Source organism: Hoplias malabaricus, chromosome 4, assembly GCF_029633855.1.
Source record: "Hoplias malabaricus isolate fHopMal1 chromosome 4, fHopMal1.hap1, whole genome shotgun sequence".
Lineage (NCBI taxonomy): Eukaryota > Metazoa > Chordata > Actinopteri > Characiformes > Erythrinidae > Hoplias > Hoplias malabaricus.
Genome location: NC_089803.1, coordinates 26,026,556 through 26,053,661, shown reverse-complemented (window position 1 = coordinate 26,053,661; position 27,106 = coordinate 26,026,556). Strand labels below are relative to the sequence as shown.

The window sequence follows — 27,106 nt, the reverse complement described above, 5'->3', positions numbered from 1 at the left end:
ATTCTTGTCATGAGCTGGACAGAACCAGTAGGAAATAGATCTCTCTTGAAAGTGCAATGAATCCATTGGAATGTAAAGTTTAATTTGTCAACTAGCCAGACATATTCTTAACATGACTAACCTAAATTCTTTTTGAAACTACTACATTGGACTATCATAACTTGCTGCAGATAATAACTGAAAGCAACGCATTTGATAGTCTGCGGTACATGAGCAAATTGCGTAGTTAGCATTAGAAATTTTGCAGAATTATTCTAAACATTTTGTCTGTCCTCATGGACGTTTTCCAATCTCAGAGAGCCAAAAGTTATCATGAATCGCATTGCGGTTCAAATCACAGTATCTTCTGCGTCTTTGAACTTGTCTGACCCATCAGGATTGTGGTCATTCTTTAGAGTACAATGGAAAAAATTGCAGTTTACATTATAACAATTCCACACAAAATAATGCCGTTCACGTCACTGTTCTTAATCCTGGAGTGAGTTACACTTTTATGGTATCTGTTAAGGGTGGAGATTACACAACAAAGGGCAGATATTTTTTCTTTTCTTTTTGTGTTATACGCTTAAGTTTTTGAGAGTTGTCGTGTGTGATATCACTGCCTGTCTTTTAGAATAACAATTCACTAGTATTTGTGTTTCATATGTGCCCTGTTCTAATGGATTTATATACCCTCACCTCTTTACCCTTACAGAACCCGATATTGTCCAAAATCTCACTGTCGTAAACATTACAACTTCTTCTGTATCACTGAACTGGATACAACCTTTTGGAAACAGCTCTTATTACATGGTCCAATATAAAAATTTCAGTGTGACTTTGAATAAGACTACTCAAAATACCACAATCAACATCAATAATCTCACTCCTGGAGTGCATTATACATTCCAGGTCTTCGCAGTTGCAGCAGATAACAGCACAATGGGGACTTATGAAATTATTTCAGCTTACACAAGTAAGATTTAAATAAGAAACACTTATTATGAAAGTCATATTAAGAGTTTCCTTGTTTGTACGTAGTTGTAATTTTCTGAAAATATATGGCTTAACTTGCACTCGCAGAGCCACACTTTATAAGAAGTCTGACTGTGATTATGGTCACTTCAACCTCATTGTTCATGAGATGGACAGAACCAGTAGGAAATAGATCTCTCTTTGAAGTGCAGTGAATTCATTGGATTGTGAAGTTTAATACGTCGACTAGCCAGACATTTTCTTAACATGACTAACCTAAATTCTTGTCATGAGCTGGACAGAACCAGTAGGAAATAGATCTCTCTTAAAAGTGCAATGAATACATTGGAATGTAAAGTTTAATACGTCGACTAGCCAGACATTTTCTTAACACGACTAACCTAAATTCTTTTTGAAACTACTACATTGTACTATCTTAACTTGCTGCAAATAATAACTGAAAGCAACGCATTTGATAGTCTGCGGTAAATGAGCAAATTGCATAGTTAGCATTAGAAATTTTGCAGAAATATTCTAAACATTTTGTCTGTCCTCATGGACATTTTCCAATCTCAGAGAGCCAAAAGTCATCATGAATCGCATTGCGGTTCAAATCACAGTATCTTCTGCGTCTTTGAACTTGTCTGACCCATCAGGATTGTGGTCATTCTTTAGAGTACAATGGAAAAAATTGCAGTTTACGTTATAACAATTCCACACAAAATAATGCCGTTAACGTCACTGTTCTTAATCCTGGAGTGAGTTAAACTTTTATGGCATCTGTTAAGGGTGGAGATTACACAACAAAGGGCAGATATTTTTTCTTTTCTTTTTGTGTTATACGCTTAAGTTTTTGAGAGTTGTCGTGTGTGATATCACTGCCTGTCTTTTAGAATAACAATTCACTAGTATTTGTGTTTCATATGTGCCCTGTTCTAATGGATTTATATACCCTCACCTCTTTACCCTTACAGAACCCGATATTGTCCAAAATCTCACTGTCGTAAACATTACAACTTCTTCTGTATCACTGAACTGGATAAAACCTTTTGGAAACAGCTCTTATTACATGGTCCAATATAAAAATTTCAGTGTGACTTTGAATAAGACTACTCAGAATACCACAATCAACATCAATAATCTCACTCCTGGAGTGCAGTATACATTCCAGGTCTTCGCAGTTGCAGCAGATAACAGCACAATGGGGACTTATGAAATTATTTCAGCTTACACAAGTAAGATTTAAATAAGAAACACTTATTATGAAAGTCATATTAAGAGTTTCCTTGTTTGTACATAGTTGTAATTTTCTGAAAATATATGGCTTAACTTGCACTCGCAGAGCCACACTTTATAAGAAGTCTGACTGTGATTATGGTCACTTCAACCTCATTGTTCATGAGATGGACAGAACCAGTAGGAAATAGATCTCTCTTTAAAGTGCAGTGAATCCATTGGATTGTGAAGTTTAATACGTCGACTAGCCAGACATTTTCTTAACATGACTAACCTAAATTCTTGTCATGAGCTGGACAGAACCAGTAGGAAATAGATCTCTCTTGAAAGTGCAATGAATCCATTGGAATGTAAAGTTTAATTTGTCAACTAGCCAGACATATTCTTAACATGACTAACCTAAATTCTTTTTGAAACTACTACATTGGACTATCATAACTTGCTGCAGATAATAACTGAAAGCAACGCATTTGATAGTCTGCGGTACATGAGCAAATTGCGTAGTTAGCATTAGAAATTTTGCAGAATTATTCTAAACATTTTGTCTGTCCTCATGGACGTTTTCCAATCTCAGAGAGCCAAAAGTTATCATGAATCGCATTGCGGTTCAAATCACAGTATCTTCTGCGTCTTTGAACTTGTCTGACCCATCAGGATTGTGGTCATTCTTTAGAGTACAATGGAAAAAATTGCAGTTTACATTATAACAATTCCACACAAAATAATGCCGTTCACGTCACTGTTCTTAATCCTGGAGTGAGTTACACTTTTATGGTATCTGTTAAGGGTGGAGATTACACAACAAAGGGCAGATATTTTTTCTTTTCTTTTTGTGTTATACGCTTAAGTTTTTGAGAGTTGTCGTGTGTGATATCACTGCCTGTCTTTTAGAATAACAATTCACTAGTATTTGTGTTTCATATGTGCCCTGTTCTAATGGATTTATATACCCTCACCTCTTTACCCTTACAGAACCCGATATTGTCCAAAATCTCACTGTCGTAAACATTACAACTTCTTCTGTATCACTGAACTGGATACAACCTTTTGGAAACAGCTCTTATTACATGGTCCAATATAAAAATTTCAGTGTGACTTTGAATAAGACTACTCAAAATACCACAATCAACATCAATAATCTCACTCCTGGAGTGCAGTATACATTCCAGGTCTTCGCAGTTGCAGCAGATAACAGCACAATGGGGACTTATGAAATTATTTCAGCTTACACAAGTAAGATTTAAATAAGAAACACTTATTATGAAAGTCATATTAAGAGTTTCCTTGTTTGTACGTAGTTGTAATTTTCTGAAAATATATGGCTTAACTTGCACTCGCAGAGCCACACTTTATAAGAAGTCTGACTGTGATTATGGTCACTTCAACCTCATTATTCATGAGATGGACAGAACCAGTAGGAAATAGATCTCTCTTTGAAGTGCAGTGAATTCATTGGATTGTGAAGTTTAATACGTCGACTAGCCAGACATTTTCTTAACATGACTAACCTAAATTCTTGTCATGAGCTGGACAGAACCAGTAGGAAATAGATCTCTCTTAAAAGTGCAATGAATACATTGGAATGTAAAGTTTAATACGTCGACTAGCCAGACATTTTCTTAACACGACTAACCTAAATTCTTTTTGAAACTACTACATTGTACTATCTTAACTTGCTGCAAATAATAACTGAAAGCAACGCATTTGATAGTCTGCGGTAAATGAGCAAATTGCATAGTTAGCATTAGAAATTTTGCAGAAATATTCTAAACATTTTGTCTGTCCTCATGGACATTTTCCAATCTCAGAGAGCCAAAAGTCATCATGAATCGCATTGCGGTTCAAATCACAGTATCTTCTGCGTCTTTGAACTTGTCTGACCCATCAGGATTGTGGTCATTCTTTAGAGTACAATGGAAAAAATTGCAGTTTACGTTATAACATTTCCACACAAAATAATGCCGTTAACGTCACTGTTCTTAATCCTGGAGTGAGTTAAACTTTTATGGCATCTGTTAAGGGTGGAGATTACACAACAAAGGGCAGATATTTTTTCTTTTCTTTTTGTGTTATACGCTTAAGTTTTTGAGAGTTGTCGTGTGTGATATCACTGCCTGTCTTTTAGAATAACAATTCACTAGTATTTGTGTTTCATATGTGCCCTGTTCTAATGGATTTATATACCCTCACCTCTTTACCCTTACAGAACCCGATATTGTCCAAAATCTCACTGTCGTAAACATTACAACTTCTTCTGTATCACTGAACTGGATACAACCTTTTGGAAACAGCTCTTATTACATGGTCCAATATAAAAATTTCAGTGTGACTTTGAATATGACTACTCAAAATACCACAATCAACATCAATAATCTCACTCCTGGAGTGCAGTATACATTTCAGGTCTTCGCAGTTGCAGCAGATAACAGCACAATGGGGACTTATGAAATTATTTCAGCTTACACAAGTAAGATTTAAATAAGAAACACTTATTATGAAAGTCATATTAAGAGTTTCCTTGTTTGTACATAGTTGTAATTTTCTGAAAATATATGGCTTAACTTGCACTCGCAGAGCCACACTTTATAAGAAGTCTGACTGTGATTATGGTCACTTCAACCTCATTGTTCATGAGATGGACAGAACCAGTAGGAAATAGATCTCTCTTTAAAGTGCAGTGAATCCATTGGATTGTGAAGTTTAATACGTCGACTAGCCAGACATTTTCTTAACATGACTAACCTAAATTCTTGTCATGAGCTGGACAGAACCAGTAGGAAATAGATCTCTCTTGAAAGTGCAATGAATCCATTGGAATGTAAAGTTTAATTTGTCAACTAGCCAGACATATTCTTAACATGACTAACCTAAATTCTTTTTGAAACTACTACATTGGACTATCATAACTTGCTGCAGATAATAACTGAAAGCAACGCATTTGATAGTCTGCGGTACATGAGCAAATTGCGTAGTTAGCATTAGAAATTTTGCAGAATTATTCTAAACATTTTGTCTGTCCTCATGGACGTTTTCCAATCTCAGAGAGCCAAAAGTTATCATGAATCGCATTGCGGTTCAAATCACAGTATCTTCTGCGTCTTTGAACTTGTCTGACCCATCAGGATTGTGGTCATTCTTTAGAGTACAATGGAAAAAATTGCAGTTTACATTATAACAATTCCACACAAAATAATGCCGTTCACGTCACTGTTCTTAATCCTGGAGTGAGTTACACTTTTATGGTATCTGTTAAGGGTGGAGATTACACAACAAAGGGCAGATATTTTTTCTTTTCTTTTTGTGTTATACGCTTAAGTTTTTGAGAGTTGTCGTGTGTGATATCACTGCCTGTCTTTTAGAATAACAATTCACTAGTATTTGTGTTTCATATGTGCCCTGTTCTAATGGATTTATATACCCTCACCTCTTTACCCTTACAGAACCCGATATTGTCCAAAATCTCACTGTCGTAAACATTACAACTTCTTCTGTATCACTGAACTGGATACAACCTTTTGGAAACAGCTCTTATTACATGGTCCAATATAAAAATTTCAGTGTGACTTTGAATAAGACTACTCAAAATACCACAATCAACATCAATAATCTCACTCCTGGAGTGCAGTATACATTCCAGGTCTTCGCAGTTGCAGCAGATAACAGCACAATGGGGACTTATGAAATTATTTCAGCTTACACAAGTAAGATTTAAATAAGAAACACTTATTATGAAAGTCATATTAAGAGTTTCCTTGTTTGTACGTAGTTGTAATTTTCTGAAAATATATGGCTTAACTTGCACTCGCAGAGCCACACTTTATAAGAAGTCTGACTGTGATTATGGTCACTTCAACCTCATTGTTCATGAGATGGACAGAACCAGTAGGAAATAGATCTCTCTTTGAAGTGCAGTGAATTCATTGGATTGTGAAGTTTAATACGTCGACTAGCCAGACATTTTCTTAACATGACTAACCTAAATTCTTGTCATGAGCTGGACAGAACCAGTAGGAAATAGATCTCTCTTAAAAGTGCAATGAATACATTGGAATGTAAAGTTTAATACGTCGACTAGCCAGACATTTTCTTAACACGACTAACCTAAATTCTTTTTGAAACTACTACATTGTACTATCTTAACTTGCTGCAAATAATAACTGAAAGCAACGCATTTGATAGTCTGCGGTAAATGAGCAAATTGCATAGTTAGCATTAGAAATTTTGCAGAAATATTCTAAACATTTTGTCTGTCCTCATGGACATTTTCCAATCTCAGAGAGCCAAAAGTCATCATGAATCGCATTGCGGTTCAAATCACAGTATCTTCTGCGTCTTTGAACTTGTCTGACCCATCAGGATTGTGGTCATTCTTTAGAGTACAATGGAAAAAATTGCAGTTTACGTTATAACAATTCCACACAAAATAATGCCGTTAACGTCACTGTTCTTAATCCTGGAGTGAGTTAAACTTTTATGGCATCTGTTAAGGGTGGAGATTACACAACAAAGGGCAGATATTTTTTCTTTTCTTTTTGTGTTATACGCTTAAGTTTTTGAGAGTTGTCGTGTGTGATATCACTGCCTGTCTTTTAGAATAACAATTCACTAGTATTTGTGTTTCATATGTGCCCTGTTCTAATGGATTTATATACCCTCACCTCTTTACCCTTACAGAACCCGATATTGTCCAAAATCTCACTGTCGTAAACATTACAACTTCTTCTGTATCACTGAACTGGATAAAACCTTTTGGAAACAGCTCTTATTACATGGTCCAATATAAAAATTTCAGTGTGACTTTGAATAAGACTACTCAGAATACCACAATCAACATCAATAATCTCACTCCTGGAGTGCAGTATACATTCCAGGTCTTCGCAGTTGCAGCAGATAACAGCACAATGGGGACTTATGAAATTATTTCAGCTTACACAAGTAAGATTTAAATAAGAAACACTTATTATGAAAGTCATATTAAGAGTTTCCTTGTTTGTACATAGTTGTAATTTTCTGAAAATATATGGCTTAACTTGCACTCGCAGAGCCACACTTTATAAGAAGTCTGACTGTGATTATGGTCACTTCAACCTCATTGTTCATGAGATGGACAGATCCAGTAGGAAATAGATCTCTCTTTAAAGTGCAGTGAATCCATTGGATTGTGAAGTTTAATACGTCGACTAGCCAGACATTTTCTTAACATGACTAACCTAAATTCTTGTCATGAGCTGGACAGAACCAGTAGGAAATAGATCTCTCTTGAAAGTGCAATGAATCTATTGGAATGTAAAGTTTAATTTGTCAACTAGCCAGACATATTCTTAACATGACTAACCTAAATTCTTTTTGAAACTACTACATTGGACTATCATAACTTGCTGCAGATAATAACTGAAAGCAACGCATTTGATAGTCTGCGGTACATGAGCAAATTGCGTAGTTAGCATTAGAAATTTTGCAGAATTATTCTAAACATTTTGTCTGTCCTCATGGACGTTTTCCAATCTCAGAGAGCCAAAAGTCATCATGAATCGCATTGCGGTTCAAATCACAGTATCTTCTGCGTCTTTGAACTTGTCTGACCCATCAGGATTGTGGTCATTCTTTAGAGTACAATGGAAGAAATTGCAGTTTACGTTATAACAATTCCACACAAAATAATGCCGTTAACGTCACTGTTCTTAATCCTGGAGTGAGTTACACTTTTATGGTATCTGTTAAGGGTGGAGATTACACAACAAAGGGCAGATATTTTTTCTTTTCTTTTTGTGTTATACGCTTAAGTTTTTGAGAGTTGTCGTGTGTGATATCACTGCCTGTCTTTTAGAATAACAATTCACTAGTATTTGTGTTTCATATGTGCCCTGTTCTAATGGATTTATATACCCTCACCTCTTTACCCTTACAGAACCCGATATTGTCCAAAATCTCACTGTCGTAAACATTACAACTTCTTCTGTATCACTGAACTGGATACAACCTTTTGGAAACAGCTCTTATTACATGGTCCAATATAAAAATTTCAGTGTGACTTTGAATATGACTACTCAAAATACCACAATCAACATCAATAATCTCACTCCTGGAGTGCAGTATACATTCCAGGTCTTCGCAGTTGCAGCAGATAACAGCACAATGGGGACTTATGAAATTATTTCAGCTTACACAAGTAAGATTTAAATAAGAAACACTTATTATGAAAGTCATATTAAGAGTTTCCTTGTTTGTACGTAGTTGTAATTTTCTGAAAATATATGGCTTAACTTGCACTCGCAGAGCCACACTTTATAAGAAGTCTGACTGTGATTATGGTCACTTCAAACTCATTGTTCATGAGATGGACAGAACCAGTAGGAAATAGATCTCTCTTTAAAGTGCAGTGAATCCATTGGATTGTGAAGTTTAATACGTCGACTAGCCAGACATTTTCTTAACATGACTAACCTAAATTCTTGTCATGAGCTGGACAGAACCAGTAGGAAATAGATCTCTCTTGAAAGTGCAATGAATCCATTGGAATGTAAAGTTTAATTTGTCAACTAGCCAGACATTTTCTTAACATGACTAACCTAAATTCTTTTTGAAACTACTACATTGGACTATCATAACTTGCTGCAGATAATAACTGAAAGCAACGCATATGATAGTCTGCGGTACATGAGCAAATTGCGTAGTTAGCATTAGAAATTTTGCAGAATTATTCTAAACATTTTGTCTGTCCTCATGGACGTTTTCCAATCTCAGAGAGCCAAAAGTCATCATGAATCGCATTGCGGTTCAAATCACAGTATCTTCTGCGTCTTTGAACTTGTCTGACCCATCAGGATTGTGGTCATTCTTTAGAGTACAATGGAAAAAATTGCAGTTTACGTTATAACAATTCCACACAAAATAATGCCGTTAACGTCACTGTTCTTAATCCTGGAGTGAGTTACACTTTTATGGTATCTGTTAAGGGTGGAGATTACACAACAAAGGGCAGATATTTTTTCTTTTCTTTTTGTGTTATACGCTTAAGTTTTTGAGAGTTGTCGTGTGTGATATCACTGCCTGTCTTTTAGAATAACAATTCACTAGTATTTGTGTTTCATATGTGCCCTGTTCTAATGGATTTATATACCCTCACCTCTTTACCCTTACAGAACCCGATATTGTCCAAAATCTCACTGTCGTAAACATTACAACTTCTTCTGTATCACTGAACTGGATACAACCTTTTGGAAACAGCTCTTATTACATGGTCCAATATAAAAATTTCAGTGTGACTTTGAATCAGACTACTCAGAATACCACAATCAACATCAATAATCTCACTCCTGGAGTGCAGTATACATTCCAGGTCTTCGCAGTTGCAGCAGATAACAGCACAATGGGGACTTATGGATTTATTTCAGCGTACACAAGTAAGATTTAAATAAGAAACATTTATTACATTAAGAGTTTCCTTGTTAGTAAATGGTTGTAATTTTCTGAAATTATTTGGCTTACCTTGCACTAACAGAGCCACACTTTATAAGAAGTCTGACTGTGATTATGGTCACGTCAACCTCATTGTTCATGAGCTGAACAGAACCAGTAGGATATAGATCTCTCTTTAAAGTGCAAGCAATCCATTGGAATGTAAAGTTTAATACGTCGACTAGCCAGACATTTTCTTAACATGACTAACCTAAATTCTTGTTGAAACTACTACATTGGACTATCATAACTTGCTGCAGATAAATTAACTGAAAGCAACGCATTTGATATTCTGCAGTACATGAGGAAATTGCGTAGTTAGCATTAGACATTTTGCAGAATTATTCTAAACATTTTGTCTGTCCTCATGGACATTTTCCAATCTCAGAGAGCCAAAAGTCATCATGAATCGCATTGCGGTTCAAATCACAGTATCTTCTGTGTCTTTGAACTTGTCTGATCCATCAGGATTGTGGTCATTCTTTAGAGTACAATGGAAAAAATTGCAGTTAACATTATAACAATTCCATACAAAATAATGCCTTTAATGTCACTGTTTTTTATCCTGGAGTTAGTTATACTTTTGTGGTATCTGTTAAGGGTGGAGATTACACAACAAAGGGCAGATATTTCTTCTTCTTTTTTTTTTTTTGTGTTATAAGCTTAAGTTTTTGAGAGTTGTCTTGTGTGATATCATTGCCTGTCTTTTAGAATAACAATTCACTAGTATTTGTGTTTCCCTTTTGCCCTGTTCTAATGTTTTTATATACCCCCACCTCTTTACCCTTACAGAACCTAACATTGTCCAAAATCTCACTGTCGTAAACATTACAACTTCTTCTGTATCACTGAACTGGATACAACCTTTACATAGTCCAATATACCAATTTCAGTGTGACTTTGAATAAGACTACTCAAAATACTCAACATGTTTTGGACAATCTCACTCCTGGAGTGCAGTATACATTCAAGGTTTTCGCAGTTGCAGTTCACATTATAACATTATAACATTTTAAGAGTATAGTGTGCAGTTCACCTTATTATACCACACAAAATAATGCCTTTAATATCACTGTTATTAATCCTGGAGTGAGTTACACTTTTATGGTATTTGTTGTACTCTAACTGAACTCATACTTATTAAGATCACTACAACTTTATTATTTATGAACTGGACAGCACCAATATGATCTTATATTAAAGTACACTGGACTAATGGCAATGAACTTTAAAATCATTTATTCATTCATTGTCTGAAACCACTTATCCAATTCAGGATCGCGGTTGGGCCTGATCCTACTCGGTTGCAAGGTCCCAAGGTGGGAACACACCCTGGTCGCAAGGTGGGAAGACACCCTGGATGGGGCTCCAGTCACACATTCACTCACACATACGGACAGTTTTGAGTCGCAAATCCACCTACCAAAATGTGCTTTTGGACCGTGGGAGGAAACCTGAGCACCCGGAGGAAACCTGTGCAGACATGGGGAGAACACACCAAACTCCTCACAGACAGTCAACCAGAGTGGGACTTGAACCCACAACTTGCAGGTCCCTGGAGTTGTGTGACTGCAACACTACCTGCTGTGCCACCATGCTTCCCCAAAATCAAAATTAAGTTGCTTTTTTTAACATATTTTTCTTAAATGTGTGTTTCTTTCCACAGGACCAGACAAGATCAGTAATCTTACTGTCTTCAACGTAACAATGTCATCTGTGTCCTTGAATTGGAATAAACCAAATGGAATGTTTGGATTTTTTCTGGTGCAATGGAGTACTGACAATATTACTTTGAATAAAACAACCCAGTACACATCCTTTTATATCACTGCTCTCTTGCCTGGATTTAATTACACGTTTGGAGTCTTGGCGGTTGCTGCTGATAACTTTACAAATGGAAGTATGACTGCTCTTTCCAGTTGTACAGGTAAGTATCCCTGGATTTTCCCTGGAGCCTTAAGCGATTTTCTTTTTACATTTTTTACCAATGTACTGTAATGTTATTAGATATTACCATTTAAATGTTGTAATCACTAATGGGGATAACACTTGTTTGTGGTAATGTCATATACATTGGCCTCCACAACACTACAGGACATATCTTTTACTGATTTCAGTACCAGTGAATATTAATATAATCCACTGGGGGAAAGAAAATGCCCACTTATTGCAACTAGCTAATTAATTAATATCCCTTGGTAAAAGATATTTACAGATAGTTCAGTTACATCTGGGCTTTGGGATATTGTGAAAATTAGCGTTAAAATAAATTGGTATATTGTAACTTTCCAAAGGAAATCATGTATCTCCAAAATAGTATTTATAATTGAAATATGTTTATGGGAGATTGAAAAAACCTTTTTAACGTACATTTGATGTTGCTGCACAAAATAGTTTTTCAAAGAAATTTTTTTTTGGACATTTCTATTAAACCATTGATCATGACATTTTTACACACTGAATGACAGCTGCTTTGAAATGACATTGAAAACTAAAAATTGTTAAAAAGGAGATACATGTTTTTCTTTGGACAGAGACTGTATTTTATATAATATCTAAAAATCTAGCTTCTTTGAGTTGTCTGAAAGTGCTGAAAAATATCCTTTTCCCAGTGACTTTTCTGAACTTAAGGGGGTATTGCTTTTTTTTTTTTTCAGTCTTATGTTACTGATAGATAGTTAGTTTGTTTGTTTATTGATCCCAGAGGGAAATTCAAGGCATCCAGTAGCTGTAAAATATTTAAAACATTTTAAATAAGATAATTACATCAAAATTAAGAATATAAAAAGTATAGAATATAAATTACATTTTTTTAATTTAAAATAAAATATAATATAAAATTAGAAACAGAAAATTCTCATAGTGTGATGGAGGTATTGAAGTTAACCAGTGTAAACAATGTAAACCAGTACTGTAGTGCAGTTTTAGTATCAATAGTGCAAATATGCAAATATATAAAGGGTACAAATCTATATTCAAGGGTGTCTTGTTGCATGGCCTTACTTTTAAAGCAAGCGTTGGAGACATTTTTCCTGTCTGTTTTAAAACAACTTACTCTGGTAGTTCACGGGAATTGAATCAAGTGTGTTTGAACATGAAAAACAGCACTTAGTGCAGACGTTTGAGAATTAGAAAGAAAGATTATATTCTTGTGTCATTCTTGCCCATGTATTAACCAATGAATATGATTTCTCAAGGTACAAGTCCTGTTGTTACTTACACCTGTGAAGGACCAAATCGCACAAATGCTTTACTGCAACTTACATGGCAGAAACCCCTTGGCCACAACCAGGGATACATTATTAGCCTTGGTAATGGTATCTATAACAACAGTACCATAATGTGTGATAGTGTTTGCAATTACAACATCTCTGGACTGCAATACAACTATCAATACAATGTGACTATTACAACACTTGGATGTGGTCAGAGTGGAAGGATGGATTTTGGCTGCACAACCGGTGTAACATGTATGTGATCTATCGCCTTATTTCTTAGAATTACTTTGGGTGGTTGCATGTGGGAATTAATCATGATGAAAGAGATAATAATGAAGGAAAGAATTTTCCAAAACCTATAGACAAGGGTAGAATAATCCACTTTGTACTACTTAGAGTCATAAAATTGCTTAAGTTCTGTGTCATTTTTAGAGTCGCTTTGAAACTTTTTAGGTTATTCAGCATCATTCAGCTCAAGAACTGAGTGTATACAGTTTGAGCCATATGAATGATACCTCCAACACTGGAATGAATATAGCCAGTGGTATATAAAGTGTTACTTATGTAGTCACTTGAAAGAGCACAGCAGTTCATATTAAGATTTTCATTTTTTTATTAAAATTTTATGTTTTTGTTTGAGCTAAAGTGTTTTTAAAAATACACAATTATAGTCTGTTATGTAGAAGATTGTTTAACGGTGATCGGTTTAATTAAAAACAAATGAAAGCTAATTCTGATTACTTGACCTTTTTTATGTTTTATCATGTATTTTGTGGTTATTTGCAAGTTAACACAAGGCTATTTTCCAGATATATGAATTAATCTCACATTCTCTTCTTTGTCTTTCAAGATCCCCCAGTTCCAACCAAGCCAATAGACTTGGAAATACAATACAGAACAGAAAATACAGCAAAAAGTACAGTAACAGTACAATTCAGCGACAGCCTTCTGAATGGAAGTAATGGACCCATTTTATACTATGGAGTCCTGCTAACAACAGATCAGACAAGTAAGGTTTTTCTTGTTTTTTTCCTTTGGTTTCAAATAAAAAAATGCATTTGTTTTAACAAGTTCATCTCATTTTAGGTAACAGCTCCACCAGTGATGTGATATACACATATAATGACTGGAAATCAAAAACAAGTCAGGCATATCTAACGGTTCTGGTAAAAAATCCAAATATCAGGAGTAATTTCATTCAGGTTAACATTGGAGATAATGATAACGTAATCAATGGAACTAATTACACAAATGCACCGCTGGATCCTAACACATACAGGTAAGCTTGTATACAACTTAGAAACTTTTAATAAAGGCAGTCAAACTAATTTAAGTTCATTTGCAGGATAAAAAGTGATATATAATATGTTTAGAAAAGTCAGACATTTACAGTCTATTAGAAATATAAAATGGGTTGCAGAGTGGTCTTAGTAGTGGCTATAGAACCGAGTTCACTGCATCAATTCTCAGTGATACCACAGCTATCCAAATCCCTGGTTCCCGGACAGTGGGTGGGACCCCACTTTGGGTGGGTAGTATAGCCCTTTTTGTTTATCGCAAGCACAATGATAACCACTTTTATTTTGAGCATTCCAGTGACGTTGTGTTAAGAGTAGTTTTAAAATAAATGGTAGTTGGCTACACATGTCTCAGAGAAAGCATGTTCTTGGCTTCATCTTGCCAGGTTGTTGGTGTTATCTGTAAATAGGAGAGTTCTAAGTATATATAGATATATAATATATGATATATGATATGCACTGATATGCTGATTAAAAAAATTAGAAATACATTTAGCGTTTTTACTAAATGCACTTTTCCCTATCTTTGTAGAGCAGCGATTCTTCTGGTCACCAACTTGAAAATCACGAATGGGATTGTGGACCTCTCTCACTCTATTGTGGCTATAACTCCATTTGCCAGCAGTATCATTATTATATCAGCGCGTAAATGAATTTAAAATCCTTCAAATACAGTCTGTGCTCATTTTCACATAAGCTTCATAGCACAATGTCATCAATAATTAGTGGAAAAATTATGATTTTGTATGTTTTCTGTTAAATTATAAGGCGTTCTCCTGATATGCTATGTTTGACACACACTCACATTCCATTTTTATTTCTATAGGTTCAACTTTATCTATCATTGGCATTATTCTGGGGGTTCTGTCAGTATTACTCATCCTCTGCATTGTCATCATCATTGTTGTCATCAGAATGAGGGGGTAGGAGATCATTTAAAAACACTTGATTACTTTATTACTCTTTGCTCTTGTTTGACACATATTTGTTTGCATTCTGCCAGCCTTTTTTTTCTTTTTTTTTCTTTTTTGCTGATAAGTTATTCTTTTTCTGAAATCTCATTTCTTCTCTATTTTGGAACACTTTTCATGGGTATTGGTTTTTAGAACAAAGCGATTAAATTGAATCTCCATTTTTCAACTGATTTGTGATTGACAAGTGTTCTGAAACCTCCAACATTCAAAAATTAAAGAAGATTACAGTTACATTCATAAATACATGGTTTTGGTTTTCATAGATATATCATAACTTTATGCAAAAGTAAATACATTGGTTTAAATTTACAATGCATATATTTTTAAAGTTTAATTTTTTTAATTCTTGAATTTAAAATGTACTGGTAAATTGTAGAATCTACATTTGTGTCTAACTATATTAAGGTCAAAAGATTTGTTCATTTGAAAAAAAAACTTGAAACTGAAAGTTCAGATCTTGAGATTGAACTTTGAAAAATACAACAATGTATTTGAAATTAAAAAGATAAAGTGATTTTTTTCTGTTTAAATAGGAGTTTAAGTAAATTATTTTTTTGAATAAATAATTTAACTAATAATAATATAAATAATATATTTTGATATTTTAAGTTTTTTTTTCAGTTGGAGATTTTATGTTTTCATATTCAGATCTTATTTTTTTTTTTTTTTGTTTCATATCTTTTTTTGGTTGCAGATCTTATTTTCGCTTTCAGATCCTTTTTTTTTAGTTTCAGACTTCTGACCCTTTTCTCGCATGGGAGGCAAGACATCAGCAGGGAGGGGCATGGTATAATGACTGATAGCATAGCAATGGAGGTGGAGGAACTTCCTCACTGTTGACAATGAGAAATATCAGTGAACACTCGCATTGTATGCATTATTCAGTGTAAAATATTGACTTTAGTGACAAAGTCCAGGAGCACTTTTTTTAAAAGATTTTCTGGTTAGGAGGAATCTAACCATGACTAACTTATTTTCTGCAGGAAACCCTGTATCTGTAGCTGTAGTTTTACTGATTTTATACCCTATAATTTCATGTTAGATAACCTGGATGTCAATATAATTTGAATGGCTTGTGTAGGTTTATTTGACTTGGACCTTTTTTTCCCACCAAGGCAAAGAAAGAACAGCGATACAGGCATTCCTGTCACCAGTTTAAGGTAGCATTTCAGTGTTATGAATTGATGTTTTCTCACTATAATAAAAAAGTGTAAAAATGTGGGCACAGTTAATTGAAAAATCATTCATAATTCTTTAAATATTCATTAAATATAAATATCATTGCATGAAAATGAACAACGCTCTTATTTTTATCTTACATTTATTCTTTTTTTCCACAGAACTAAAGTGTAAGTAATACATGCAAACTATTGTACAGCTTTCAAATACCTCTATACGTCCTTTGCTTGATCAGTATTATAATATTTAGTTGATTGTATTATACCATTCACCATTGTTTAAATTCTGCCGTGCAGCAGCATACCTGTGAGGGTAGAGGAGTATGAGGGGTATTTCAGGAAACAGCATGCAGATTCCAACTGTGGCTTTGCTGAAGAGTATGAGGTGTGTTTATGAGGATAATATTAAATGTGTTGCAGACATTCAAAGACAGATACATTCAAACATAACAACCAATCAAGAAACACAGAGGTGTTTCAAAATGTATTTGGACATGCCATACTATTTTAGGATACATTTTAAATCAAGTGTCATTTATTTTCAACAGACCCTTCAAGGTGGCTTGTCTAATTCATCATTAAAATTAAAGTAACTTTTTATTACTTTGCATCTAGATGCCAAAAATTGTTCATAATCTTATAATTTAATAGAAGATCATATAACAGCACTTACACAGCTCCAGGGGCCTGGAGGTTGTGGGTTCGATTCCCGCTCCGGGTGACTGTCTGTGAGGAGTTGGTGTGTTCTCCCCGTGTCCGCGTGGGTTTCCTCCGGGTGCTCCGGTTTCCTCCCACAGTCCAAAAACACACGCTGCAGGTGGATTGGCGACTCGAAAGTGTCCATAGGTATGAGTGTGTGAGTGAATGTGTGTGTGTCTGTGTTGCCCTGTGAAGGACTGGCGTCCCCTCCAGGGTGTATTCCCGCCTTGCGCCCAATGATTCCAGGTAGGCTCTGGACCCCCCGCGACCCTAAAATTGGATAAGCGGTTACAGATAATGGATGGATGGATGGATAACAGCACTTGGTAGCACTGTGCTTTAAGTCTGTAGAGCAGCCTTTAGTAGGAACTCTATTCCATATGTTATTGTTAAAGTTTACAATAGGTTACAGTGTCTTTAGTCCTGCTGAAAATGCTCAGATAACAATGTTACTGCTTTCCCTGCAAAACCAGTTCACTTATTTTCATATGTAGGATCTGAGGGATGTTGGAACTGCTCAGAGCAAGACCAATGCCCTTGCTTTGGAGAACAAAACTAAGAATCGATACAACAACGTGCTACCTTGTAAGCATATATAAGTGCCTAAATTTACATATTGTGGTGGCGTCTTTTTGTATTTTAAGACCCTCAATACCTTCCATGTGAAAGATAATTTTTGATCTTTGTTACTCTTAGATGATTCTTCAAGAGTTAAATTATCAGTTCAAGGCACAAGCTGTGATGACTACATCAACGCAAACTACATTGCAGTGAGTTGTTATCCACTTGCATGCAGATAATAATATACTGGCACATAATTAATAAGAAAATGCATGTAACTGCTGTTAACATTTGTATGTTTTCTGCATTGTTTGTGTTCAGGGTTACAATTCAAGGAAAGAATACATAGCAGCTCAGGGCCCATTGCCTGCCACTGTGAATGAGTTCTGGAGGATGATCTGGGAAAATCATATCCAAACAATAGTAATGCTCACTAGGTGCAATGAGCAAGGACGTGTAAGTTTAATCTTTCACTACAAAGACATATTTTAACTATGGCAAGTAATTCATTTAAAATGTTTGGTTTAACCTGAGGGCAGCACGGTGGTGCAGCAGGTAGTGTTGCAGTCACACTGATCCAGGGACCTGGAAGATGTGGGTTAAAGTCCTGCTCCGGGTGGCTGTCTATGAAGAGTTTGGTGTGTTAACCCCGTGTCTGCAGGTTTACTCCGGGTGCTCCAGTTTCCTCCCACCATTCAAAAACACAGGTTGGCAGGTGGATTGGTGACTCAAAAGTGTCCATAGGTTTGAGGGTGTGAGTGAATGTGTGAGTGAGTGTGTCGCCCTGTGAATGACTGGTGCCCCCTCCAGGGTGTGTTCCCACCTTGCGCCCAGTGATTCTGGGGATTGTTTCAGTTCTCTGTTGGGATATTGGAGACTCTTATTCATACAAATAAAATATACAGTGTGAAGAAGTATGTTCTCCTTATAGATGTGCAACCTGCCTGAAAATCAAGATGCAAATATTCACAGTGAACTAACTATTTCTGTTCTATTTAACATGAAATTTGACTTAATTTTTCACTATTCACAATTCATGTCTGCTTTTCTCTTTAGGTTAAATGTGAGAAATACTGGCCAACTGAAATCAAGATGTATGGTAATATTTTAGTGAAAAACACATCCGAAATTACCTTGGAGGACTGGACCATAACAGACTTCACTATCAAGAATGTGAGGCCATCATCTTCTATAGCTGATCTTGTTTTTCATTTGTTAATGCAGACAGTATTAAAGGAATGTTTATCTCAGCCTCCAAATTTAAACAAAATATTAATGATGATAATTAAAATATATTAAATTCTGAAAAATTCTACCATGTTCATTACAGTCCCAATATTCAGTGCCTGAAATCTAGTCACATTTATTGCTACTCATCCAATTTTTGTTATAATATCAAAAATGTTAATATTTTTAATACCTTTTAAAAATGACTGCATTTCTTAACACTGTGTGGACCATGATTCATGATACTGGTTCATTTCTGATGAAGGAACAAGTAGTAATTGTCCAAATTTACATTGTATTAGTACATTTCTGCATTCTCCTTAAACATGACTGCTATCGTTGAGATGCAAGGCTTTGTTCAACAGTAAAATTATATAGAAATATTTACAGATAAACTTAAATACTGTCTTAGGTGAAAACAGCAGAGATTCGCGAAGTTCGCCACTTCCACTTTACAGCCTGGCCTGACCATGGTGTGCCAGAGACAACAGAGGTGCTCATTAACTTTAGGCACCTGGTCAGAGAACACATGGACCAGTATTCTCTTCATTCACCCACTGTAGTTCACTGCAGGTGAGTTTAAAATAAAAAAGATGAGATATTATTTACTGCCATGCAGGACAGAAGGATCATGCAATTATACAATTATAGCCTAATGCACAAGTTCCCTTTATGTTTATACATTTTGTCAGTTTATGAAATAAATTAATTGTTGATTAAATCAGTGGCAATAAGTTAACACATCCCTCCAGATTACAAACTAAATTTGACATTTTAGAGCTGATGTGTGTTTAATAGATGAGTTTAATATATTGGACAAAATAAAATGAAAAAAATTAAAATGAACCATAACCTTTGCAAATATTACTTTTTTTCTTACACTGTGTTAAATTTGGCAGTTGTATAATAAAATGTGTAGATTTTTTTGCTCTTTAAGAATGTGTACTTTTTTCACTCAGAATAACAATTAAATATATTATTTGACGTGCCGTGCCCTCATAGTCCTGATATAATTTCACTTACTTTACTTATTTTTCACCATTATATAAATGTGAAATAATGGTCATTTTAGACACTGTCACATACAAATTCTAGGCTATTTCTGCAAATGTTGCCACATATTGTAATAAAGGTAATACATTTTTAAAAATCTAAAAATAGGCTAACAAATCAAAAAATATGTTACATTTCTTGAAAAAATATTTAACTAAAAAAGCATGAAGGATCTGCTCTTAATGCTTTCACTGAACAACTTGACTGTATTTAATAAATAATAATAAATAAAAACTAAAAAATGGGATGTGGTGACTGGGTATAAAATAAAGGCACTTTTGAATGTGCGTAACCCTCACATGGCATTGAATGAAATAGCTAACCGTAATATAGATAATCCATTAGGACTGTATAGGTAGGCTAGGATAGGGATGTTCTCTTTGGAGTGTCAGTCAGCACTGTTGTGCCAGTTCAGTTCAAGCTAATTTAAATGAACTAGTTCATGTTCATAGTTCAAAATTTTTTAAAATTGAAATATTTTTCACAGTTACAATAATGAACTAGTTCATGTTCATTTGGCTTTAAATTTGAAACAGATGATGTCCAGAATTGTTTTTCCCATCTGAGTCAACAAATAAGTGCTCAAAAATGTATTCAAATACTCAAGAAAATGTGGCTAGCACTGGTCTTGCTTGGCTGTGTTTTGATGATGTCATGCAGCATGCTGTAAACGTTCACGTTCTTTTTTGTATACTGAGTTGTTCAGTTCAGCATTCACAAAAAATATGAACGTGTTCAATGAACGCTATTCATAGAATGCGTTCATTAACAACTCTGTCGGTCCAAACATTAAACATCAGAGATTAATTGTGTTTCATAGATGATGCCACGGTGAGAAGCTTCTCTGTCTTTGTTTTTTTTTTTTGTTAATGTCTCTTAATTTAGCGGAGTGGCAGACATACGGGAGTTTTTGTAAGGACGAGATGGCACAGATTTTGTACACCCTTGCTGCCTTTATTTCTATTTTCATCCTCATCTGCCCTCTGCTTCATGGAGACCTGCATGACTTTCTGACCTGACCCCAAACAGCTTTCAGCTGCACAGGGCAGAAAGAGATATGCAGCTCACCAGTAAAACCAGAGGGGGAGGACTCTGTATCTATATCAGTGAACGCTGATGCAAAGATATTGCGGTACTGCAGACAGTTCTACACCCCAGAGAAATCTCATCTTTTATTCTGACCACTGTCTACACACTAGACAGTAGAATAACTTCTACTGCAGATTTGAACAGACAAGAAATATTCAGTCTTTCTCTGCCAAGCCCCATCCCTCCTCCTTATCCCCCTTCATCATCACTATCAATGAGCGGGCCCTTTTAATAACTACGCGTTTATTTCTGGTTCTGGCGCTGTCCTGATTTAGACAGAGAGCAGCTCTGAATAACGCAATCTTAGTTCCTATCAAATATGGTGTAAACAAATCGCTGGAGAGGACCAAGGTTCAAAAATCCTAAACGGTACCAATTTGATATCCAGAGTTAGTTGAAAAGGGCAAAAAGGAATGTGTGACAGAATGTAACTATTTTACCTCTTAGAAGGTTGATTAACAAATCATATTTTCCTGTATTTTTTATCTTAAAATCTAACAATAAACGGCAGTAACAAACTGTGGTATAATTGCAATAATACACTCAAAGTCCATGCTATAACATGAGATACTGGCACTTGTATAATTTTCACATTAAAGCACTCACTCTTGTTTATTGTTGTCTAATTCTATTCTTTATTCTCTTAGCTTAATATTTGTTAGTAGTCTCTGTGCCTGTCTGGCCTATTTTGTATTTTTTTGTGAAATAGATAGATTCTGAATCTGAATAGGGAACAATTTTGGACACAGCCATAAAGTAGGTGTTGCTTATTAAACCTTTTCATCATTAGCTATTCAATATATTTAATATTTAAATACAATACTTATATTTAAATGTGTACTCGTTGGCAGCTTTTTGTGCCTGTGCTATTTAGGATGCTGAAGGATACTCTCGTCATTTGTCATTTGTTTCTCGGGAAAAGTAGGATGCATTTGTTGGCCACATATGAAAGAGCCTTCAAAATGGGATGGCCTGGTCACACTGGTGTGACGTAAACAACCTACAAATGCGTCTTCAAAGAGTGTGCTCTACAGCACAGAAAAAACTGTGTATCAGATACGTATAGCCATTTTCACATCTGTTTAAATTACTGCTGTGCTCTGAAACCAGACAATTGGTTGGCAATATGGCACACACAGCAAAAGAATCATTCGTCTGCAAGCCATGGATGGATGTATCTGTTTAGTCTGAAATATTTGCATCTGCACACAGATGCACACATCTCATACCACTTAAATGGCAGAAATCCACATAGTACTGTGCTACATCTATCCAATCTGACTGAAGGGCTTTATGTGCTCGATAGTGGGGCATAAGATGGCACCAGCCCAGCAGTCTAAAACATTCCCCAAACTACATTTACTGTTACACATAAAGCTTGGCCTTGGGAGTACTTCAGAAAACGAATGCTATTTTATAGTCTGCTGCTATATCAAGAAATGTACCTGAAACTACATCTGTGTTACGTAAATATACATCCATATATCAGGTTTATTCAGAAATGCTGCTGATGTGTCTGGGCAAAATCTAATCTCAGTTGTAAAAAATAAAGTGGAGATGCACTGTGGTCAGATGGCTCTGTGTTTCAGCTTGTTCTGGGGAAGAACATGGCCTTTTTTCTGTATGAGCTACAACAGAGTAGCTTTATACAGAATGTGGGTATTGGCTGGCCTTCATTTAGTCCAAATCAATCTGCTATTGAAAATCAGACGATGGCAACTGGTTTAGGTGCTAAAGTTTTGTTCTGTGCACAAATGAGCCAAATAATCTTCTTAGCACACTACAACCACTAGTATCCTACATTACATTTACATTATGGCATTTAGCAGAAGCTCTTATCCAGAGTGAAATACGAAAGAACTTTGTGTTCTTTCAAGTTTGTATTCCAGTTAGTACAAATATCCTCAGCTCTGAACTCACCAAGGGCTTAATAAAAGGAAAGGTGTTTTAACATGAGACATGCCTGTCTTAGCTTCTTTGGAGTGTGATACTGGTATCATATTCAAAACTGGATTACATTTATAAAAAAACATCATGTTAGTCAACAGAAATGAAATATTTGTGTTTTAATTGCATTTCACAACATGTCCCAACTTATCTGTACACCGTATATATGCACACACATACTGTGGTTCGGTCTTCACAGTATTTCAGCAATTAAAATGCATTCCTATAAGAGACACAAGACATTTTTGTGGGACATTATAAGCTTTACCTAAAGATTTAATGAAGTGGTTGTTATACAATCTGAAACGTCTGGACTAACTGATCACAAATATTGATGAAATTAGAACAATGGTTATGATTCAGGGTTTTGTTACTAACATATTTAAAAAATGAAAACCTGTAATGCTTGCATATTTTTAGACCATGTTTTTCACATGCTTCTATTTCTCACTTCAATAGTGCTGGCGTGGGCAGGACTGGGACATTTATTGCCCTTGATCACCTAACCTTCCAGATTGAGAGGGAAAGCATGGTGGACATTTATGGAATTGTCTATGACATGCGCATGCACAGATCACTGATGGTGCAGACAGAGGTATGAGGCAAATAAACAAACATACAACATATAGAATATACATGGTTCTGCAATTACTTTCCTTGTACCTGGGATATGGCCCTATTTATTCAAAATGGAAGTAAATTTTGGTAGCCTTTTACATGTTGTTATCCATCCACAGGATCAATATGTCTTCCTGAACCAGTGTGCTTTAGACATCATCAAATCAAGAATGGGAACCAATGTGGACCTGATTTACCAAAACACAGCAGCATTCAGTATCTATGGCAACATGTAGTAGCAAAAGTCAATCCAAAGGTGTATTTGAGGTGACATTTACTTTGGGATCCAAACTAGAGAATATAGTAGAAGCCTGGTGAGTCATTTAGCCTTTACACATAATTACACCATATTGTCAAAAATGTGACACATCCTAATATGCTGTGGTTAGTACGTACCAAAAATGGTCCAAGGACAAGCAAGTGGTGAACTGATCATATGTGCCCATGACTCACTGACACGTAGAGGAGCAGGGGGATACAGGATACATACATACATACAGGATACAAGAAAAGAAATGGCTTGTCCAACTTGTTCAATCCCACAGAAGAGCTACTATCTAAAATTGTTAAGAAGGTTCATGCTGGCTATGACAGAAAGTGGTAATAACTCACAGTGCATCATAAATTTCTGGCTATGGGGCTGTGTGCCCATGCTGAGCCTTGACAGAATTGTTTATAAAATTTGCATAGTTAGTTGTGGACTATATTATATATCACCTTCAGTAATACCTCTATATTTATGTTATTTCTTTTATTTATTAATATTTTGACCTTTTTAGTACCATGATTTGATTGAAATCCTACAGGCATATGACACCATTTGGGCACTCCTGTGTCAAATTACAGGTTTTGTTGATTTTCGGTAAAGAACACATCCTCTACAGAGAACATATGTACATGTTAATGCACATTACGGTTAACTGAGCAATTCAACATATTGAGGGAAAAAAAAAGGCAATGTACCCTATGCACACTTAAATTTAATTAATTTACATCAGTATGTTGAAGAAAATATGAAATTATTTATGTAAATCTGAAAAAAAAAGAAAATATTTAGATCAAGTTTATTCTGTGTAGACAATGTTGTAACATGTTTTCACTTAGAAGTGAATAAAGCATTTATTTTAACCAGGAGTACTGAAACATTTGCACAAGGCTGGTATATGTAAAATACTGTATATGGCAAATTTATTTTTACATATTTTTATGAAATATGTAATTTTTTTGGGTGGCACGGTGGTGCAGCAGGTAGTGTCGCAGTCACACAGTTCCAGGGGCCTGGAGGTTGCGGGTTCGTTTCCCGCTCCGGGTGACTGTCTGTGAGGAGTTGGTGTGTTCTCCCCGTGTCTGCGTGGGTTTCCTCCGGGTGCTCCGGTTCCCTCCCACAGTCCAAAAAACACACGTTGGTAGGTGGATTGGCGACTCAAAAGTGTCCGTAGGTGTGAGTGTGTGAGTGAATGTGTGCGTGTCTGTGTTGCCCTGTGAAGGACTGGCGCCCCCTCCAGGGTGTGTTCCTGCCTTGCGCCCAATGACTCCAGGTAGGCTCTGGACCCACCGCGACCCTGAATTGGATAAGCGGTTACAGAGAATGAATGAATGAATGAATGAATGAATGTAATTTTTTTATACACTGGATTTTATAATTATAGAAAGTATCTAATTTTCATGTGATGTACACTTGTTGCTTTTTCTAAATGCACTGTAATATTTCCAATGAAGTTGTCTTTCACTGCCGGAGAAAGAGTGTATCATGCTTTTTTTGTTATTATAAATGTAGAGTTATCGTTTAAATGGGGGAAATGGTGGAATGTCCTCAGATTTAATGTCTAATTTCTAAAAGCTTGCTGTCAATAAGATATATATCAAAATTTTTAAAATCAGGACCTAAACATTGTAATGTGATTAGGTAAAGTATTATTCACTGGAAGTCATATTACAGAGTGGATTGGCAATACTCTAAATAATCAGGGATAGCTCGTTAATTTAAACTCTACTTGTTTAAATTCGACTTGTTGGTCAACATTTTACATAAAATACATAATTCGTAGTAGTTTTGCTATTTTAGTTTTGAATTTCTAAAAATTCTATATAATTGAAGGTTTTAGTTTAACCCATAATAACAGAGAGAGTTACATGCATAGTACTGTAAGGCAAGATAGTGCCAAACAAAACTTTTTTAATTAACCACTGTTTTTTTTTTTTCAGAAAATGTTCACTGGTACATTCAGATACAAAATAAACGTTTTTATTTCTGCTGTAGAATTTTACCCACTGGTGTATTGTCACCATCACTGTACAGAATATTTAGCTGGCATGTTTTTGTACGTAGAACTAATTCACTTGTGTTTTAGCTTAAAGACTTCTGCTAACGCTATGATATATTGGGGAAATTCACAGTCATGAGAATATCTGTGTAGGTATGTGACATATATTAGAGTTCTGTATATAGTACATTGTCTTTTGTATTTAGAGTTATCTTCTTTTCTATTAAACTTTAGTTCATCTTGCATATGGGCACTGCAACAAAATTTGACATAGACAATCTTGTGTACACACCTTGTATGCATTTGAGTTTTACACACACTGGGTGGTGCTATTCACTCCGTGGCAAGATATTTAGCTGAGCTGTGCTTGAATGCATTCACTTTGCTGAAACATTTTCAGAGGTTGACCCTCAGACTGTAGTTATGTACAAAGTTGGATAAATCAGAGTTTGATTGTATATAATGATTGTTATTTCTTTCACTGTTAATGTTGGATCAAATGTTCATGATTGAGTTAATCAGAAAGTGTAATAAAAGGCATAAACTTACTGGTAATACATAGGGCACGCTATATATGCTAATGAGCCTATTTTGGCTTCTGTGTTAAGGTCGATTGTACTGTCACATGATTTGTGCAATATTTTGTAATTAAAAGAACATATAAATTTTAAATGTCATTTTTCTATGATGAACATGTTGCTTGTGTTTTGAACTTCAGATGTTAATTTTTATTTTTTGGTTTGGAAACCGTTTTCAATATGAAGATGATAGAAACATAGTATAAAAAATCAGCAGATCGAGTGTTATGCAATTTTATTAAAACAGATGTAATGTTTAAGCAACAATTTTGTGTCACTCATTTCCGATTTTATTGTTCTTATTATTATTTGTCCTGTCCTGCACTTTTTATTATTATTATTTTTATTATTAAGTAAAATTAATTAAGTAAAAATGTGAGGAACATCTGTGACATTTGCTAGAACAGGGAATAAGTCAACAATACTCCTCTTAAGGACTTCATACTGATATTTGTGTTGAAGCATTATGAACAATATGTTTGTATGTGACTTGTTGCTGTTTTTATATAGTTTTGAGTCCTAGTGAGAATGATAACTTATTCTCTCCGTATGAACTCAAAACATTTAGAATGCATGAGCATTATATTTTCTGTTAATACATTCATTGGATTGATACATAAACATTTAGTTTGCACTACTGGTTAAAATGAGGGATTATTTATGGCTCACAAATAGAAAAACAACAAACAATAATTTTTCATTTAGTTTTATTTAATTTTCATTTCAAACAAATCGAAAAAGGTAAATTCAAAGA

The 27,106-nt window shown here is 35.2% G+C and overlaps 1 protein-coding gene across 1 annotated transcript in view; it reads left to right on the top strand.

Annotated features, from left to right (window-relative positions):
• LOC136694998 (receptor-type tyrosine-protein phosphatase eta-like) overlaps positions 1-26,636 on the top strand; it is a 113,235-nt gene extending 86,599 nt beyond the window's left edge. The window contains exons 13-27 of the mRNA XM_066668811.1: positions 11,315-11,575; positions 12,846-13,118; positions 13,717-13,875; positions 13,953-14,145; positions 14,697-14,809; positions 14,991-15,087; positions 16,254-16,298; positions 16,614-16,701; positions 17,510-17,600; positions 17,712-17,785; positions 17,898-18,032; positions 18,633-18,749; positions 19,216-19,376; positions 23,352-23,487; positions 23,630-26,636. Of these exons, the coding sequence (XP_066524908.1) occupies positions 11,315-11,575; positions 12,846-13,118; positions 13,717-13,875; positions 13,953-14,145; positions 14,697-14,809; positions 14,991-15,087; positions 16,254-16,298; positions 16,614-16,701; positions 17,510-17,600; positions 17,712-17,785; positions 17,898-18,032; positions 18,633-18,749; positions 19,216-19,376; positions 23,352-23,487; positions 23,630-23,746 (2,060 nt within the window). The 3' untranslated portion in view covers positions 23,747-26,636. The remainder of the gene's footprint in view (positions 1-11,314; positions 11,576-12,845; positions 13,119-13,716; positions 13,876-13,952; positions 14,146-14,696; positions 14,810-14,990; positions 15,088-16,253; positions 16,299-16,613; positions 16,702-17,509; positions 17,601-17,711; positions 17,786-17,897; positions 18,033-18,632; positions 18,750-19,215; positions 19,377-23,351; positions 23,488-23,629) is intronic.
• The last annotated feature ends 470 nt before the right edge of the window (positions 26,637-27,106 follow it).